The sequence below is a fragment of the Colletotrichum higginsianum genome (genome assembly GCF_001672515.1).
Source record: "Colletotrichum higginsianum IMI 349063 chromosome 7 map unlocalized unitig_7, whole genome shotgun sequence".
Classification (NCBI taxonomy): Eukaryota; Fungi; Ascomycota; class Sordariomycetes; order Glomerellales; family Glomerellaceae; genus Colletotrichum; species Colletotrichum higginsianum.
The window spans coordinates 2,255,444-2,272,464 of record NW_017263917.1 but is presented as its reverse complement, the minus strand read 5'-3'; the positions used below and the strand labels follow the sequence as shown (position 1 = coordinate 2,272,464).

The 17,021-nt window shown below is 56.2% G+C and overlaps 8 protein-coding genes across 8 annotated transcripts; 5 read left to right on the top strand and 3 right to left on the bottom strand.

The window, feature by feature from the left end:
* Window positions 1-84: 84 nt before the first annotated feature.
* Window positions 85-303, top strand: CH63R_10381 (uncharacterized protein; the record flags this gene model as incomplete). Its single annotated transcript, XM_018305355.1, has 1 exon — window positions 85-303. The coding sequence occupies one exon, from the start codon at window positions 85-87 to the stop codon at window positions 301-303; it is 219 nt and encodes a 72-aa protein (XP_018154779.1).
* Window positions 304-451: 148 nt separating this feature from the next.
* Window positions 452-655, top strand: CH63R_10380 (uncharacterized protein; the record flags this gene model as incomplete). The annotated part of the gene is made up of 1 exon (XM_018305354.1): window positions 452-655. The coding sequence occupies one exon, from the start codon at window positions 452-454 to the stop codon at window positions 653-655; it is 204 nt and encodes a 67-aa protein (XP_018154778.1).
* Window positions 656-1,829: 1,174 nt separating this feature from the next.
* On the top strand, window positions 1,830-3,637 carry CH63R_10379 (C2 domain-containing protein; the record flags this gene model as incomplete). The annotated part of the gene is made up of 5 exons (XM_018305353.1): window positions 1,830-2,147; window positions 2,219-2,662; window positions 2,724-3,141; window positions 3,191-3,402; window positions 3,455-3,637. The coding sequence occupies 5 exons, from the start codon at window positions 1,830-1,832 to the stop codon at window positions 3,635-3,637; spliced, it is 1,575 nt and encodes a 524-aa protein (XP_018154777.1).
* A 216-nt stretch (window positions 3,638-3,853) lies between these two features.
* Window positions 3,854-5,680, top strand: CH63R_10378 (C2 domain-containing protein; the record flags this gene model as incomplete). The annotated part of the gene is made up of 1 exon (XM_018305352.1): window positions 3,854-5,680. The coding sequence occupies one exon, from the start codon at window positions 3,854-3,856 to the stop codon at window positions 5,678-5,680; it is 1,827 nt and encodes a 608-aa protein (XP_018154776.1).
* A 366-nt stretch (window positions 5,681-6,046) lies between these two features.
* CH63R_10377 (Nadh-dependent flavin oxidoreductase) lies at window positions 6,047-7,312 on the bottom strand (the record flags this gene model as incomplete). Its single annotated transcript, XM_018305351.1, has 1 exon — window positions 6,047-7,312. The coding sequence occupies one exon, from the start codon at window positions 7,310-7,312 to the stop codon at window positions 6,047-6,049; it is 1,266 nt and encodes a 421-aa protein (XP_018154775.1).
* An 800-nt stretch (window positions 7,313-8,112) lies between these two features.
* Window positions 8,113-9,321, bottom strand: CH63R_10376 (FAD dependent oxidoreductase; the record flags this gene model as incomplete). Its single annotated transcript, XM_018305350.1, has 1 exon — window positions 8,113-9,321. The coding sequence occupies one exon, from the start codon at window positions 9,319-9,321 to the stop codon at window positions 8,113-8,115; it is 1,209 nt and encodes a 402-aa protein (XP_018154774.1).
* A 698-nt stretch (window positions 9,322-10,019) lies between these two features.
* Window positions 10,020-12,054, bottom strand: CH63R_10375 (Arylsulfatase A; the record flags this gene model as incomplete). Its single annotated transcript, XM_018305349.1, has 3 exons — window positions 10,020-10,708; window positions 10,764-11,087; window positions 11,892-12,054. 3 exons carry the CDS (start codon window positions 12,052-12,054, stop codon window positions 10,020-10,022), a joined length of 1,176 nt encoding a protein of 391 aa, XP_018154773.1.
* A 1,108-nt stretch (window positions 12,055-13,162) lies between these two features.
* Window positions 13,163-17,011, top strand: CH63R_10374 (Ribosomal rna-processing protein 12; the record flags this gene model as incomplete). Its single annotated transcript, XM_018305348.1, has 2 exons — window positions 13,163-13,231; window positions 13,301-17,011. The coding sequence occupies 2 exons, from the start codon at window positions 13,163-13,165 to the stop codon at window positions 17,009-17,011; spliced, it is 3,780 nt and encodes a 1,259-aa protein (XP_018154772.1).
* Between the last annotated feature and the right edge of the window lie 10 nt (window positions 17,012-17,021).

Here is a 17,021-nt window from a genome sequence, read left to right as displayed (position 1 = left end):
TGGCATCATGAAAGCGCGGCTTCGGGGGTGTAGGATGTGTACTAGTACCGATCTAGGCTAATGAGACCACGACATACTATGATCATGGCTTCGGGAACCCGATCGAGGACCATGCGATTCTACAAGGCCCATGATGAATCCGGGAGCGCGACGTTGGGGGAGTCGGCGGTCTGCGCCAAGACAGACCGGGCTGAGAGCAGACACCCAATCATCAACAAGCTCGCCGAACTGCAGGACGAGATGGCTCGAAGGGACAGGGATAAAATCGTCTGGCGATTGATTCAGTACCGACTGGTTAGGTAATCATGAGAGAAGGGCCTTGTCAAAAGTGGGGCACTGGATGGCAAGTGGACTGACGAGGACATCCTTGGCTTGCGTAAGGGGTTGCACTGAGTGGTGATGCTTTTTTTGGGTGGCAGACGCGCCCTGTGCAGGTAGAGCGCCCGCCACCATGTTCATGAGCCGCACGGTACCCTGGACGTCTGCGATAAACCTGACCTCACGCCAGGAGATGCCTGAACGAGACAACCTGAACCCTCGGCATTGGCTCGCAACGCTCAACGGGCCATCTATCTGCTGGATCAACTTGCCTGGTCGGGAACAGTTGAAGAACCAGAGATCTCGACAGCCAACGCTCAACAGCCGGAGGAAATGATCCAGCCGCCCACCCCCATCCAGCCTGTCAAGCTCAAATAAATAAGCAAAGTTAGAGACGAAGTCAAGCTGCGCCAGCCGAGCCAGCCAGGTCGATGGAGACAGACCAGCGAACGAACACGCGGCCAGAGCTGTTGTCTCTTCCGTCTCCCCAGCCATGTACGCAAGCACACAGCGATCCCTGCCGCAGATCGGCCTCAGCTCGTTGCATCGTTGTCACGCAGCCCATCGAAAAAGAAGAAGAAAACAGGAATACTGGTACATAGGTAGCGGGAATGTCAGTCTGACCATCGCATGAAAACGCCACGCACAGCCAGATTCCGTCGCAGCCAGTTAGCGCACAACGTTCCAGCCATAGAGAACATGCCGTTATATTGCGTCGCGGGTCGAAGGAACGCGGGTCGAGGAATGTTTACCGGAAAGATGTATTCTGTTGGAAATCCCGGGATGAGGAGAAATGCAGCCAACAACAATAAGCTACCTAGCAAAAGGAATCAACAGCAAGTATTCTGGCAGACGCTCGGGCCAGCGTAAGTACCGGAGACTTCTTCCGTCATAGAGCCTGCAAGGAGCCGGGGCTTGCCGGGTGGGGCCGAGCCTCTACGTACATAGTGCGTACAGCTAGTGGACTTTTCTGGCAGCAAGTCGCAAGACAGCTACGTCATTAACCATCACAGCTTCCCAGCCAGCCAGCCAGCCCAGCCCAGTCCAGTCCAGTCCAGTCCAGCATGCAAGCCGCAGCTGGGAGGAGGAAACTCAACCAACCAGTCTGTGTGGGTGGGTGATTGTGTGTTCCTCCCACAGCTGGGCAAGGGTGAAGCTGGAGGAGCTATGAGGCAATTGGAGGGGCACCTTTTCCCAAGTCTCGGCAGGCTCTCCTTCAGTGCTGGACTCCGCAACCCGAGCCTCCATAATATATCCCATCCCCCAAGATCTCGAGCCTCCGCTCTTTCGGTTCTGACGGCTGAACTACTCGTGTGCCAATTCTCTTCGCCTTTCTTGTCTCTCGCTAGACGCTGGTTAATCGACGAAACAACACCTGCTTCTTGGTTCGTTTCTCACAGCGTAGTCTCCGCTACGAATGACCAGGACTGCCTAAACCCACCGGCCCATCGATACTACAAACAAGCATTACAGCACAAGAGGCGTCCTGCAGGGTTCCGCATGGTAGCAACATGAACATCGACGAGCATAAGCTGCCGACCGGCGGCCAGCACTACAGCGCCCGGAACAAGATCCCCAACATCCACGAGTTCGTCGCCCAGCTCGACAAGGAAAAGCGGGAACGCGATGCCGCCATCGAGGCCGAGGACAAACAACACAACAAGATCGAGAGGCATGCCCAGAAGCAACCTAGTGACGAGTCCAAGGACCACATCCCCTCAAAGAAGGAGCGCAAGAAGACCAAGACGGTGCGGGATCCTGTGACCGGCAAAGACGTCGAGATCGAAGACCCCAAGGACGACTTTGAAGATGTCGTCGAGAACCCTCAGGTGAGCAACCAGCAACTCCAAAACAGAACTGCCTTGCCTCGAAAGAAAGCTGCTGATAGATCATTGCACAGATCTCTATTCCCAACCAGAACTTGGGTAAGGAGGCCACCATTTCAACGTCCTCGAAGCAGTCCGGCGAGGAGTATCGACATGCGCAAGATGTCACGGCACCACCCGACCCAGTCGAGCCCGGTAGCACCTCCGATGTGCCCATCCACAGCGAAAAGACAAACGTCACCTTTTTCAAAACCCCCAGCGTCAGCTACGAGCCCATGTTCGAACACCTCGAACGCCGCGCCAATCTCTTGTGCGCCGGTATCTTTTTCAGCATTGTCATTGTCGGCAAGTTTTTCGGCGGTGCCCTCTATGGCTTGGTACCGCTTGGTTTCTGCGTTGCATCCGGTGTCTTCCTCTGGGTCAAAGATCTCATCACACAGGGCCGAAACACGGAATGGTCTAGTGAACAGGAACGCGGTGAGACAGCCACTGTCAACCTGGTTCCCGAGTCTGTCGAGGTGAGAACCAGCACTCCTGGGCTGTTGTTGTGGACGCCTTGCTGATTATAAACAATTCTAGTGGATGAATACTGCACTCGGAATTATGTGGAATCTGATCAACCCTGAGATGTTTGCCGGTGTTGCTGACACTCTCGAGGACGTCATGGTAGCCTCGGTTCCCGGCGTCATCGAGAACGTTCGTGTCGCCGACATCTCTCAGGGCAGCAATCCTCTTCGCATTCTCAGCTTGCGCGCCCTCCCCGATCATCATGTAAAGGACATCAAGGACGAGGCTCACAAGCAGAACCAGAAGAACACTGACCCTAACGAGTTGGCGGCCATGGAGCAGGCTGGTTCCTTCTACAACCTGGAGGCCTCGGTCGCCTACCATGCAAAGCCCTCCGGTGCTGATGTCTCGTCCAAGGCCCGCAATATGGGAATGCAACTCATCTTCTATCTTGGTGTCAGGGGCCTCTTCGGAGTTCCCCTTCCAATCTGTAAGTGAAGCGAGCATGCCTGCTGGTAACACTGTCTAACAGTTTGCAGGGGTTGAACTTCAGGGTCTCGTTGCCACGGCCAGAATCAGACTTCAGCTCACTCCCGAGCCTCCTTTCCTCAAGACTCTCACCTTTACGCTGATGGGCATTCCCAAGGTGCAAGCTGGTTGCACTCCAATGATAGAAAAGGGTGTCAATATTCTTAACTTGCCCCTTATCTCCAACTTCGTGAACTGGGCCATCGGTACTGCAGCTTCCATGGTAAAGTGCCTGCATTTTCCAAGCCCTCAATCCATGACTAACAATGCTACAGTACGTTGCCCCTAAGAGTATGACCTTGGACTTGAGCAAGATGCTCCAGGGCGACGACATCAAGAAGGAGACACTTGCCCTCGGACTTCTCTTCATCCGCATCCACAAGGCCGTTGGCCTCAGCAAGCAGGATCGCCGTGGCAGCGAAGGTGGTGGCTCTGACCCTTACATCACCGTCGCCTGAAGCAAGTTCTCGAAGCCGCAGTTCTGCACTCGTGTCATCCAGGACGATCTAAACCCCGTATTCGAAGAGAGCTGCGGCCTGTTGGTCACCGCCGATCTGATCAAGGCGGACGATCAGCTTTCGGTCGAGCTTTGGGACAGCGATCGTTCATCCGCTGACGATGTTGTTGGAAAAGTCGAACTAAGCATCCAGAAGCTTATTCAACACCCCGGCAAGATGTTTCCTCAGGTTTCGAAGCTTGCTGGCGTCAAGGCTGAAACCACGATGCCCGGTGAGTTGCACTGGGAGGTTGGCTTCTTTGGCAAGACTCAGTTCCGCAAGGCTCTCCGCACTGACGGTAAGGACGTCAACCTGCCTCCTGAACTGAAGGACAAGAAGGAGCTCCAAGACGAAAAGGGCACTATCGAGACCGAAGAGGAAGATGCCGTCGAGCACACTCCTCCCGATCCTCTGTGGCCCTCTGGGATTCTTAGCATTGTTGTCCATCAAATCGTTGGACTGGAGCTCGCCAATGTCAAGGGTTCCAATGGAAAACGCAAGGGACGCGAGTACGAGCCCGCCCGCCTGGACGCTGGCGAAGTCAAGGAGGAACAAGGCAGCAAGTTGCCAAGTTCTTACTGCACGATTCTCGTCAACGATGAACTGGTCTACAAGACGCGGACCAAGGCCGTGTCTTCTCAGCCCATCTTCAACGCTGGCACTGAAAAGTTTATCCGTGACTGGCGGTCAGGTGTGGTTACCATCACCGTCCGCGACTCACGCAACCGTCAACACGATCCCATCATCGGAGTCGTGCCCCTCAAGCTGTCCGACATCCTGCAAACCGGCAGTGAGGCCACAAGATGGTACCCTCTGGATGGCGGTGTTGGGTACGGAAGAATCCGCATTTCGCTGCTTTTCAGATCCGTTGAGCTGCGCCTACCACCGACTCAACTGGGATGGGACGTTGGCACTTTCGAATTCACTTCGCCCGAAATCACCGCCATCGGCTACGGTCATATCAAGACCAAGATCAGGCTCCGCACGGGCGGCAGCTCTGCCAGCGTCAAGAGGGACACGTGTAACAAGCTGGAGGATCAGGAGGGGTTCTCCTGGGACATCAGTGGCGAAAACAAACACGACAAGATCCGACTACCCGTCCGTTACCGATATAGGTCTCCCGTCTTCTTTGAGTTTCACCCTCCGGGAAAGCGTCATGCAGAAGCATTTGCGTCGCTTTGGCTTCAAGATTTCCCTGACCAGGAGGAGCGAGACTTTGACATCCCAATCTGGAAGTGCGACAAGGGTTTACGTCTCTCTCAGAACTACATCACCGAGGAGAACTTCAAGAACATCCCTGACATCCACATTGAAGAGCTTGGTCGGCTTAAATTCCGTGGTCGCTTTTCCACCGGAACTGATCGCGACCACGTCAAGTTCGTCACTAGCAACGATTCACGCGAGACGATTGAAACTTGGGAAGCTTGTTTTGCAGAAGGCGTTCGGGGTGAGGAAGTCAAGACTGAGGTTCCTCCTGCAGTTCAAAGGCTCCATGATGAGTCTCTTACCCATGGTCGCGATGTTCTTGCCCAGGCCGACCCGAAGGAGAAAGAAAAGTGGCTGTCCAAGGATGGAACCGATTGGAGCACGGCTTTTGGAAAAGACCCGACTCATTTGATTGACGGCGAGCAAGAAGATCTCAACTCCGAGGGACGCGATGATTTTGACGAAGATTTTGATGACGACGATGACAGTAGCGACCTCGATCTTGGGATCGCCGACGCCAGCACCAAGGGGGCAAGCGACGGAACCCGACAGTCGACCGATAGCAATGCGAGTGAGACACCTTCGAATGCTTCCAAGAAGAGCAACGGTCCAATCCAGGCTTACAAGGACTACAAGAGCAGAAGCCGAGACCTGCATCGCCAGCACCGCGGGCTGATGCAGTGGCGTCCGATGCGTAACGTGCAGTTTGCGAAGAACGAGGCCAAGTTCGCCGTCCGCAAGATCACCAAGCTTGGCGCTCTCAACGGGCGCAAGCCGGATGTTGAGACGGAGGTCTAATACGGATTTTCTTTTGTCTAAATCGCAACCTGGGCATGCCTGAGGAAATGAGAAAAGGAGCAGTTGCAAACCGGGCTTTCCTGTTCTTACGGCCTTGGATCATAATGTTTATGAAGTATACCTACATTAAGCAGATTGTAACCATTAGGAGGGCGGCGTTCAAGGTGTGTTTGTAGCCAAAGCAAGCAATATCAGTTTTGAGATCAACGATCAGTTCCTCCTAGGTGACATTGAAAAACAGCCATAACACTGACCGGATGCCAATCCAAGATCGTCCTACTGAGCGTCGAATAACAACTACTCGCGTCTATGGGCGACAATGCTCAATCGCTCAATTCCGTGCCAATCGGTTCTACGTCAAGCAGCCTATTTCTTTCCCTTTCGTCCGCCAAAGCCCCATCCAATCTGGTTCGCCATCTTGACGTTGGTGCCGAGCTCATCAGCAAACGCGTAAACCAGACCCGGGTTCTTTTGGAACCACCGACCGCACATGATGACGTCCAAGCCCGCCTGGAGGAAGCCTTCCGCCATTGTACCGGTGCTGATGCCACCGACAGCCGACACAATCATCTTATCTCCAACCGACCTCTTGATCTCCTTGGCGAAGCCTGCCTGGTAGCCGGGGCCGCCCTTGATGCTCGTCGACTGCAGGGGGTGAATGCCGCCCGAGCTGACGTCGAGGAAGTCGACGCCCCTGTCGGCGAGGATGGGCGCCAGTCTGCACGAGTCCGCGACGGTCCAGCTCTCAGGGAACTCCTCCTTCATGTCGTCGAACCAGTCCGTCGCGCTGATGCGCACGAACAGGGGCATGTCCTCCGGGATCGTGGCGCGCACCAGGTCGACGACCTCGAGCACCAGCCGCGTGCGGTTCTCCCAGCTACCGCCGTACCGATCCGTACGCTGGTTGCTGATGGGGCTGAGGAACTGGTGGAGGAGGTACCCGTGGGCGGCGTGGATCTCGACGACGTCGAAGCCGGCGCCCACGGCCCTGCTAGCCGCGTCGACGAAGGCCGTCTTGAAGACCCCGATCTGCTCCAGCGTCATAGCCCTGGGCTGTGGATAGGCGTCGTTGAAGCGCAGTGCCGACGGGGCGTAGACCTCATCGGGCCAGCCGCCGACCGCGGCGTTCGAGGTGGCGTTCATGTGCAGGAAGGGGGCGACGGTGCTGGCCTTGCGGCCGGCGTGGCTGAGCTGGATGCCGATCTTCTGGCCCTGGGTGTGGGCGAAGTCGACGATGCGCCGCAGCGGCCCGACCTGGGCGTCGTCCCACAGGCCGAGGTCCTGGGGCGTGATGCGGCCCTCGCGCTGCACGGCCGTGGACTCCATGATGGACAGCCCTGGCCCGCGCTGGAGGATGCCGCCGAGGTGGGTTAGGTGCCAGTCCGTGGCGCGGCCGTCCGCCGCGGCCGAGTACTGGCACAGGGGCGCGAGGAAGAGGCGGTTCTGGAAGGTGAGGCCACGGACGGTGAGCGGGGTGAAGAGCTTCGGGGTCGGGGCGCCGGTCGTCGTGCCGAGGGCCGTGCCGGAGACGGGGTCTTGCTCCGGGGTGAAGTAGGGCGCGTTCTTTGCGGCGGGGCTTGGAATGGGAGCGAATTCCGGCGACGCCGTCGTGCCGTTGATTTGTGATCCCATGGTGCAGCGATCGATGTTGGAGCCTCGTTCCCGGGAAGTGTAAGCCGATGGGATGTTCGATGGCGGTGGTCCAAGTACAATGAGAGACACCGAGCGGGGGAATGTCTCTCATTTTTATGCGTATCGACGTTGCATTACTGATGGCGATTTTCTCAAAGAACATGAATGGACTTGGCCTGCCGTCTGTGATGTGAGGCCGAACAGTTCGGCGCCCGACGTTCGTCGCCGAGGCCTGCCGGGCCCGATTGTGGGGCTCTCGGTCCCTCCATCCGTGGTGTAAGCGACCCGGCCGATATGGTGCGAGCCGGGTTGTTGAGAGCACTCGCCTTTCGGGCACTTGTTTTGTTCCAATTTCGGCATGTCATCCCGCGCTCGTTACTTCCTGCGACGAGATTTTCGATTGATCGATGTCCCGAAGCCCCTCTATGAACAAAGCGTTCGGCGTATGGACCCTTCATGCCGTCGGCCGGACGGTCGCCCACGCCGAGCGCTTTCCAAGTGGAAGCTTTAGTTGGGTTTTCCACTTCTCTCCCCGACTCCTTTTGGTTACAATATTACAATGCATCGGAACATTGCTGTTTTGTTTAATCACTTGCACGTTATACTAGTAGATCCCTTCGAACTTCAGTTCCAACAAGTCCGTGTCCAAAACGATTTGGCATGTGTGAGAATTCCTGGCTTCCAAATTTTGCAAGAATACATATGGAACGACTTTAGGACAGCTAGCATGGTCATACTTCACGAGCGGAGTCCTGTTGGGACGGCACTTTGGGGGCAACAAGCTTCATCTGTTCATTAGGCTATGCCGACCTGCTTACAGTCTTGTAGATGGAATTATATCCAAGAAGTGACTTCTCCTCCAACGTCGCAAGATCTTGCCCCCTAAACCGTTCGGGATCCAAAGCACTCCGGGTCTCCTGGTCCACGTCCTTGCCGTCAATCACTTGTGTCAGATACTTGGCTGTGCCCGCCGCGTGTGTGACCCAGACCGCGACAGCCATGTGTAATCCCGGCAGAGACTGCACCGACCCGGCAAGCGGCATGTTGTCGGGCGTCATGGAGAAGATGCCGTTGAAGCTCGCCCCCTGATCGAACTGTTCGGCGGCAGCGGACGGCAACAACGCTGTGGCGGATTGCAGTGTCTGCTCAAAATCCTTGACCCAGCTTCCGATGGCCGTGTCGTTCTTCGCCTTGCACTCGAGGGGCGCATGGTCGTAGCTGCCGATGCCGTATCTTTCCCCGTGGTCTCTGGCGTAGACATGATGCTCTGGCCAGCGGACGAAGGGCAACTTGCGGGACAGCGGGGCTCGCAGCTGGCCGTGCATGTACGGGTGCCCAACAGGGACGACGGGTACCGGGAAGCCGAGATCGCGGCACAGATCTTGGGCCCAGATCCCGGTCGTGATGATGACCTTGCCGGCGTCGAGCTGTCTAACGCAGTCGCCGTCGGAGACCTCGACGCCAGCGACGCGGCCATCCCAGATAACGAGTTTCCTGACCTCGCTTTGCAGGAACTGAACCCCCGACTTCTTCGCCCCCTCCTGGTAGAAGGAAGTGATTTCGCAGGCGCTGGCGGTCCCGTCGGTCGGGAAAAACGCCGCGGCCCCCGAGCTCGAGGCCTTCACAAGCTCCGGCGCGAGCGCGTGGGCTTCTTCGATGCTCAGAATTTTGGCCGGCAGGCCCAGGCGGGCGGCATTCGCGCACCTTGACTTCAATCGCTCGACTCCTGCCGGCCCGAAGGCGATCTCCAAGCCGCCCACGGTGTCGAACCCCCCGGGGATCTTGGTGTACTCGGACACGGTTTCGATCGCCAGCTTGGTGAGCACGTCGGACTCGTTGAACTGGCCGACAAACCCCGGCGCGTGGCCGGTGGAGCCGAGGAGCGGGCTGAAGGAACGGTCGACTATGGTGATGCGCCGGGACGTCGGTGATGCGGACAAAAAATAAGCCAGGGCGGAGCCTACAATGCCGGCGCCGACAATTGTTACGGATTCGGGAGATTCGGACATAGTGTGAATGGTAGTATGCGGGAGACCGGAATTTGATTGTTTTCTAACCAGCGTATCATTCGAAGAAATGAACTCATCATGTCTCTATATATCCTTTCCTGGCTTCGTGGTTGTTGGAAAAATGGCCGACTGAGTCTCTGAGAGATACGCCCATTACTAGACATACATGGATGACAAGTCATCACAAGGGCGTAGAGACTAGTCTACAACACCATCAACACATCCAATCAACAAAACGGCGCCCCGTTCTCGATGCAATGCACAGGCCCGCAAGAAAGGCTTTTTCGCCCTAATTAGGAGTTGCAACCCCACAATATCAGTCGAGTCGTTGCTTGGCTCCATGTCAACGCCATACTGATACCTAGACTTTGACGGAGACATGCAGGGAATTGGCGGCGGGACTGGGGGTGTCAAGGGGCGGCTGGCATTGAAGTGGAAGCATTTCTCTGTCTTGTAATCGCCTATAGATCAGTGTAGTAGTATTCGTTGCAAACCAGTCCATGCTGTGATGTTCTGGTACACGTCACCGAATTCGAGTTCACAGGTTCTAGGGACGAACAATGTCGTATCAATCAGTCTGCAATTCCTTATGTGTGTGTAGTTTAAACTGTTTTGGCTCAAATAGTCCTCGATTTGGTGGCATTCAAAACACGCAATCGGCAGTATTGCTCAATATTTCCAAAATGTCACGGTTATGTTTACGACAACTCCACCGGGCGACTGCCTTCCACCTCTGCAGTTCTCATATTCGCAGCCAACTCAACAGGCGGGGGTGTAGCGACTTTCAACGCTCTCGTCTCGGGCCCGTGACCAGGAAGTTCTTGTTTCGTGTCGTACCCTAGTCCGTTGTAGTCCCGCCCATCGTTGTTGTTGGCGGCAACGTTCCGAGCAGCCAGGACGGCCCTCTTCTGTCTCCGTTTGCGAAAGATGATGAAGATGCCGACGCCGAGGAGGGCGAGGACCAAAGCGACCGCCCCTACTGCGATTCCTGCGACAGCCCCCGTCGACAGGCCTCCCTCCGCACCATCTGTGCCCCCCGGGGCAGGCTGGCCATAGAGCGGAAAGACAGGATGCTTCACCGAGAGCGGCCCGGAGCTCGGCAGGTTTGTCAGAGAGACCTTTCTCCAGGAGCTCCAGAGCACTTTCTCGCTGCCCCCGCTAGTCGCGATGTTGTTGACCCAGACTTCGGTATTGGTGCTGAGCATGCTCACGCAGTCTCGCCACGGGGTCTCTCCTGGCCCAGGCGTGAGGCAGGTGTAGGAGCCGGGGGGGCAGCACCAAGTCTGTACGTAGGTCTGGGCGCTCTCGAGGGTCAATGTTGTCGTGCAGGCCGTCGTCCAGCCGCTGATGCATGCGGTGCCTGGGTAGGCCATGCTCGCCACGTCGCCTGTGTTGGATGAGTCTTAGCGGCAGCCCAGTTCACGATCTGGAGGGTTTCTTACTGAACGTCCCAGACGGTCGCCAAATCTCGTTATAGCTCTTTGGGAAACATTGTGTCGGCAGCGTGGCCTTGGTCTCCACGACTATTTGGTCTCCCAGACATTCGGCACCGGAACTCAACTCCTCAGGTTTGTACTGGCATCGGATATCCGCAGAGCAGGCACCGTCGGGAGGTGTGAATGGCGTGGTCTGGGGTTCCAGGGAAAGAACCTTGGTTTGTTGAAAGCCTCCAGGGGTGAAGGTGAGCGTTGCAAGCAACGGCTCGTAGGCCGTTGTCGAAACCATGGAGACCTTGCTGCTTCGAAAGCGTCGAAATGCCGCTCTAGCTGTTGTTGATTCTGGACAGTGAGCCTATTCAACAGACCCCCGATATCAGTAAGGTGCGAAAAGAGGGTTTCAAAAGGGCACCGACAAGAGGGGAATAGACGGGCTTTCCATTTTTTAAGCGGCCCTCCGGCCTCCAAAACCATTCGGGTCAAGGAACATGATTATCTAGCTGCATATGCTGTGCTTCGTCGACAGCGGCTGAGCCTTACAAGAGTGAAACAAGCGGACGCCAGTAATATGATGGAATCTTCTTTGGCCTTTCCCATTAGAATCACCACTAGTCAACAGTGATTCAGCTTTCCGGAAGGAGGGATTCTGGTAGACTCCTGTGTTTCTCGCGTGCTTTGCTCTATTCCGAACGTCACTGAATGATAGACACCAAACGTTTTCTGAGGTTCAAGCAGCAAGCCATCGGGCGGGGGTCTGAACAGTCTTTTGATGTCCGAAGCTTTATTCTGTGAAGCTGTAGGCTTCTTAGGAAGTCATCTTGTCATTACTTTAATTGACAGAGCTGGCTCTCCGTTGGCATGCCCATCCAGTATCGTGATCCCCGTCCAGTTAGCCTCGCGCGATGCTCCAGATGGAAGATACATGTTTCCGGTGAGATGCGCAAGCATTGTGTATCTACCGCGGCCGAATTCAAGAGCCTGAAATAAACCAGAAGTAAGTAGTTAGATCTTGAGCTTCTCATAGTAATCATGCTAGGAGTTGTTGCATTGGGCCAGGAGAAGGATCGGAGAGGCCCACTTAGATGCAGACACAGTCATATGGAGCAAGTTGTCGAACTTCGGGGCGGCACACACATCCACCAACGCCTCCGTTGATGTTGGTGCACCGTTGTCCATTGACAGGGCAAGATTGCCAGTTTTGTCGTTCCACGATAGATGGGTTGAATTGCGACATTGGGGAGGCCGAAGCCAGACCAGCGGCGATACCGATAACGCTGATGAGAGTTGAGAAGTACATTGTAGGCGGGAGTAGAAAGGAGGCTGCCTTTGATCTGGAGCTGAATAGTGTCCGGAGGGAAGAACAACCACTTACTTGAAATAGATCTACTGGGAATATATACTCATGCATTGGCAACAGCATCTGTTCCGCTGAACTGGCTGTAAGAGTAAGACAGATGACTTGGATCAACGTATTAGGTGGGGCACAACGAGTCGCTGCGTCCCTTCTGATTGCTTTCTTACATTGGAAAAGTGGAATGGTCCTCTGAACATCGAAAGTAACTTTCTATCAATCAATATACAGCGGGACCAAGCTGTTCAGGACAAGTGGCTTATGTCCGGGTTTGTGACAGGTCCGGATCCCCAGATGGCATGTTTTTCTCAGACCGTAGGTCGAGTTGTGTGACTGAGTACCTCGGTCCTGAGTCTAAAGAGGAAGGGACATCACAACCCCTAAAAAGTACAAAGGAGTCAAAGACATCGCTTCCAGTTGCCGGTGAAGTGGAACGAGGGTGGAACTCCACGGTCGGAGACCTCGGATGTCCACGCACTTCTCAAGCGAGAGCAACAGTGCGACTTGCGAATGTTAGAGAGTACGGGGAGACATTTAAGAAAATACCATCATCTAACCGAGTCGCTAGTTGTGCTGTATCGGCAAGATGGCAGCAAAGACGCGACTCAGCAGTAGAATGGTGGACTGCAGGACGAAGATAGTTCCTAATTGTACATGTGTTCACCGAAGTTTTGTGTTATTTGCCAAATCTCTCAAGCTGCTTTATTTGACAAGACAACCCAACAGTCTACCTGATTTTCGACTGGGCAAAAACCGCTCGCATCATGGCTGTTCATCATCTCACTTGCAGGAGGAGGATGTGCGGTTGATACTGTGGGTTAAGTGTGTTGTGCGATTTTATGAATAAGCATAAGGACTTGGAATCCACAACCGACACAGGGCCGTGCGCGAACTCCGGCTCGTCAAATGTTAAAGCGGACCCTTATCGGGGGCGGGGTGGTTCGATAAGGATTTTTTTGCGACCGAAAATGTTTGCACAGGCGGGAATCTAGACGACACCGGCTTCCATCGTCTCCCACAGTTACTCCCGACGGATTGGAATACGACAAGCATCATGTCGACTCCAACTCTTGCCGAGAAGCTGGACAAGATCCGGTCTCCGGGTCTCCAGAGCCAGAAGAGAGTAAGGCCTTTTCCCCCCTCACCACTCGCTCATCCGTCGCCTGGGTACTATTGCTAACGCAGTTGGCAGACGGCGGTAGTCCTTGATGCGGTCGACACAACGTTGAAGGAACAGAACGCCCAGCCTACACCGACCGGTTACTTCGCCGCCCTTCTCGCCCTCCTTACCCAGGCTGTTGAGAGTGGCAACATCAGCTCCGACACGACGACTTCCGTTGTCTACCTCCTCGACATCATCACCCCGTTCGCACCCCAGCCTCTTCTCCGCGCCAAGTTCACTCAAATCCTCACCTCGCTCGCTCCCGTGCTCCTCCAGCAAGATGCCGAAGCCCTCCTCTTGCGATCATCTATCGGATGTCTCGAGTCTCTGCTCCTCGCACAGGACTCGGGTGCATGGGAGCTTGGCGTCACCCAGATCGGTCCCCGCAGAGCCGTCGCTGGTCTGCTGAATCTCTCTCTCGAGCACCGCCCCAAGATCCGAAAGAGGGCGCAGGAAGCGCTGCGAAATGTTCTCAAGAACCCTCCTCCGAGTCCCTCGCTTGACCACCCGGCCGCCGACATGTGCGCCCACACCGCTCTTGCCAACCTCGAGGATATCGCCGGAAAGGCTGCGCAAGCGAGAAAGCAGAAGGGGGCCGAGTCGGCACACGATCCCGCCCTTATCCACTCGCTTCAGCTGATCAAGACCATTGCTTCTGCTAGCGGAGGCTGGCCCAGCAAGAAGATCGAGTCTCTGTGCGAGCTGCTGCTCGGGATCTCGAGGTCAGGCAACGAGTACATGACAATGGCCACTTTCGAGATTTTCGAAATGATCTTTGAAGGTATGGCCGACGAGGTCGCCTCTGCCAAGCTTCCGCGACTTATGGAGATCATCTCCGAATTGCGGCCCGCCGCAAACGACACACAGCTGATCCCGCCTTGGCTGGCCATCCTCTCCAGAGGATACGACGTTTCCGCACAGATCGAGCCCGACGATGTTTTCCAGAACCTGCCCGAAATCTTCTCCATGGTCGCCCAATACCTGGAGTCGCCCGCCCACAACATCCGAATTTCCGCCTCCGAGTGCCTGGTTTCCTTCATGGCGAACTGCATTCCCAAGCAGGTCATTCTCGAGCCTTCCATCTACGACGAGAAGACGCTGGACAAGATTGCCAAGATCGCCGAGTCCCTGCTCAGCGTCAAATACCAGCAGGCCTGGATGGAAAGTTTCAACGTGTTTGGAGCCATGTTCGACTCCTTGAGATGGCGAGCACACCCGATGATGCTCAACATCACCAAGGCCGTTGGAGAGCTCCGTGGCAGCGACTCGTTCCAGGGCAAGAAGGAGGCCGACGAAGTCATCGGAAAGGCCGTCCGCGCCATGGGTCCGGAGGCAGTACTGTCTATCCTGCCTCTGAACATTGCTAAGCCCGCGAAGGGTCAGCAAGGCCGCGCGTGGATGTTCCCCATCCTCCGCGACTATGTTAGCAACACCAACCTTGCTCATTTCCGTCAAGAGATGGTTCCCCTGAGTGAACTCATGTTCCAACGGGTGTTGGACCACGGCAAGGCGGAGAAGACTATGGAAGTCAAGATCTTCGAGACCCTTGTTCAACAGATCTGGGCGACTCTGCCCGGTTACTGCGATCTCCCCCTCGATGTGACAGAGACTTTTGACCAGTCCTTCGCCGAGCTTCTCGCAAACATTCTCTACAAGCAGGTCGAATTGCGTTTGGAGGTTTGCCGTGCGCTCAAGGTTCTCATTGAGTCCAACCAGGCTATTGCCACCATTGAGGACGAAGGCGAGGAGGACCTGGTTCTCCAGAGCCGTGTTTCCAGAGCAGTTGCCAAGAAGAACCTGGAGCACCTGGGCAGCTTCGCCGGCAACATGCTTGCCGTTCTGTTCAACGTCTACACCCAGACTCTGCCTCAATCAAGAGGCCCTATCCTCCTCACAATCAACGCCTTCCTTAGCGTTACCCCCGAAAAGGAGCTTATCGACACTTTTGATCGAGTAAGCAAGATGCTCGCAGAGGAGCTGCAGCAGACTGCCAACCAGGAGAAGCCCAAGCAGCAGCAAAAGCAGGGCGCGATGCCCTCAACGAGCAACACTCTGATGGACCTGATCATCACCATCGCCATCTACCTTCCTCGCGAGAGCTACACCGCCCTTTTCGAGATCGCCTCCGTCATCATCTTCAAGGAGAACGAGCCGCAGTTGCAGAAGAAGGCCTACAAGTTGGTGCCCCGCCTCACCGAGTCCGAAACTGGCAAGCTGGCGCTCCAAGCACGCAGCGACGAGTTGCAGCAGATGTTCCTGACGAGCGCCGAAAAGGTGTCGGCTCCTGCTCGCAGAGAACGCCTGGGCGCCCTGTCCGCGCTTCTTCCCTACATCCCTGACACATCCCTTCACTTCATCCCCTCCATCCTCAGCGAGGTCGTCATCTGCTGCAAAGAGAACAACGAACGTGCCAGAGAGGCCGCTTACGACCTCTTGGTCCAGATCGGTCACCGCATGGAGGCGGCAAACGGCGTTCCCATCGACAACACCAAGGTTCCTCACATGCCTGAGGGCGCGCCCGCCGGCAAGGCCAGTCTCGAAGAGTTCCTCACCATGGTCAGTGCCGGTCTCGTTGGTAGCACCCCCCACATGATCTCGGCATCTATTACCGCTCTCAGCCGCGTTCTCTATGAGTTCAGAAGATCCTTGACCACCGAGACCCTGGCCGACCTTGTCCAAACTATGGATCTCTTCCTGACCTCCAACAACCGCGAGATCGTCAAGAGTGTCCTGGGTTTCGTCAAGATCTGCGTCGTCAGTCTTCCCTCCGAACTCGTGATCCCCCGTCTGTCTTCCCTGGTGCCCAACCTTATCATTTGGAGCCACGAACACAAGGGTCACTTCAAGAGTAAGGTCAGGCACATCCTGGAACGCATGGTACGCAAGTTCGGGTTCGACCTCGTCAACCAGAACTGCCCCGAGAGCGACAGGAAGCTCATCGTCAACATCCGCAAGACCAAGGAGCGCAGCAAGAAGAAGAAGGACGCCGCCAAACAAGCCGGCGAGGAGAGCGACGAGGAGGAGGGACGACAGGGACGCAAGTTCGACAATGAGCTCGACCAAGCCCTTTACAGCAGTGACTCGGACGGTTCCGACAACGAGTCCGACGATGAGGGCGCGGCCGCAGGCCCTAAGGGCAAGCGCAACAACAGGAAGGGCGGCAACACATACATCGTTGAGGATGAAGACGAGCCACTCGACCTGCTCGACCGCAACGCCCTGGCCAACATTTCATCCACCAAGCCCGTCAAGATGCGCAAGCCTACCAAGACCAAGGCCCGCACCGATCTCGACGGCAAGCTGATTCTCGGCAAGGACGACGATGAGGCGATGGAGGTCGACGGCGCCGAGAACGACGGCTCCGGAGTCAACGCTTACGTCGCCGCGCTCAAGGGCAAGGACGTCGCCAAGCGGGGTCTGCGCGGCAAGCTCAAGTTCAGCAACAAGCGCGGACAGGACGACGAGGAGATGGAGGACTTGGATGAGGGCGACGCTGCGGCTGTCAAGGCCCAGGTCGACAAGAGCCGAGGAGGCGGCAAGCCCTTCCGCGGCGGACGCGGTGGCCAGGACCGTGGTGGCCGTGGCGGCCGTGGCGGCCGTGGCGGTAGTCGAGGCGGTGGCCGCGGTGGCAAGGGTGGCATCGCCGCTGGCCGTAAGGGACTCGGCGAGGATCGGAGAAGGGGAGGACCCACGTCGAGCGGCGGCGTCAACAAGGGCCGCAGAGGTGGCGGGCGCAGATGAGAAAAAAGTG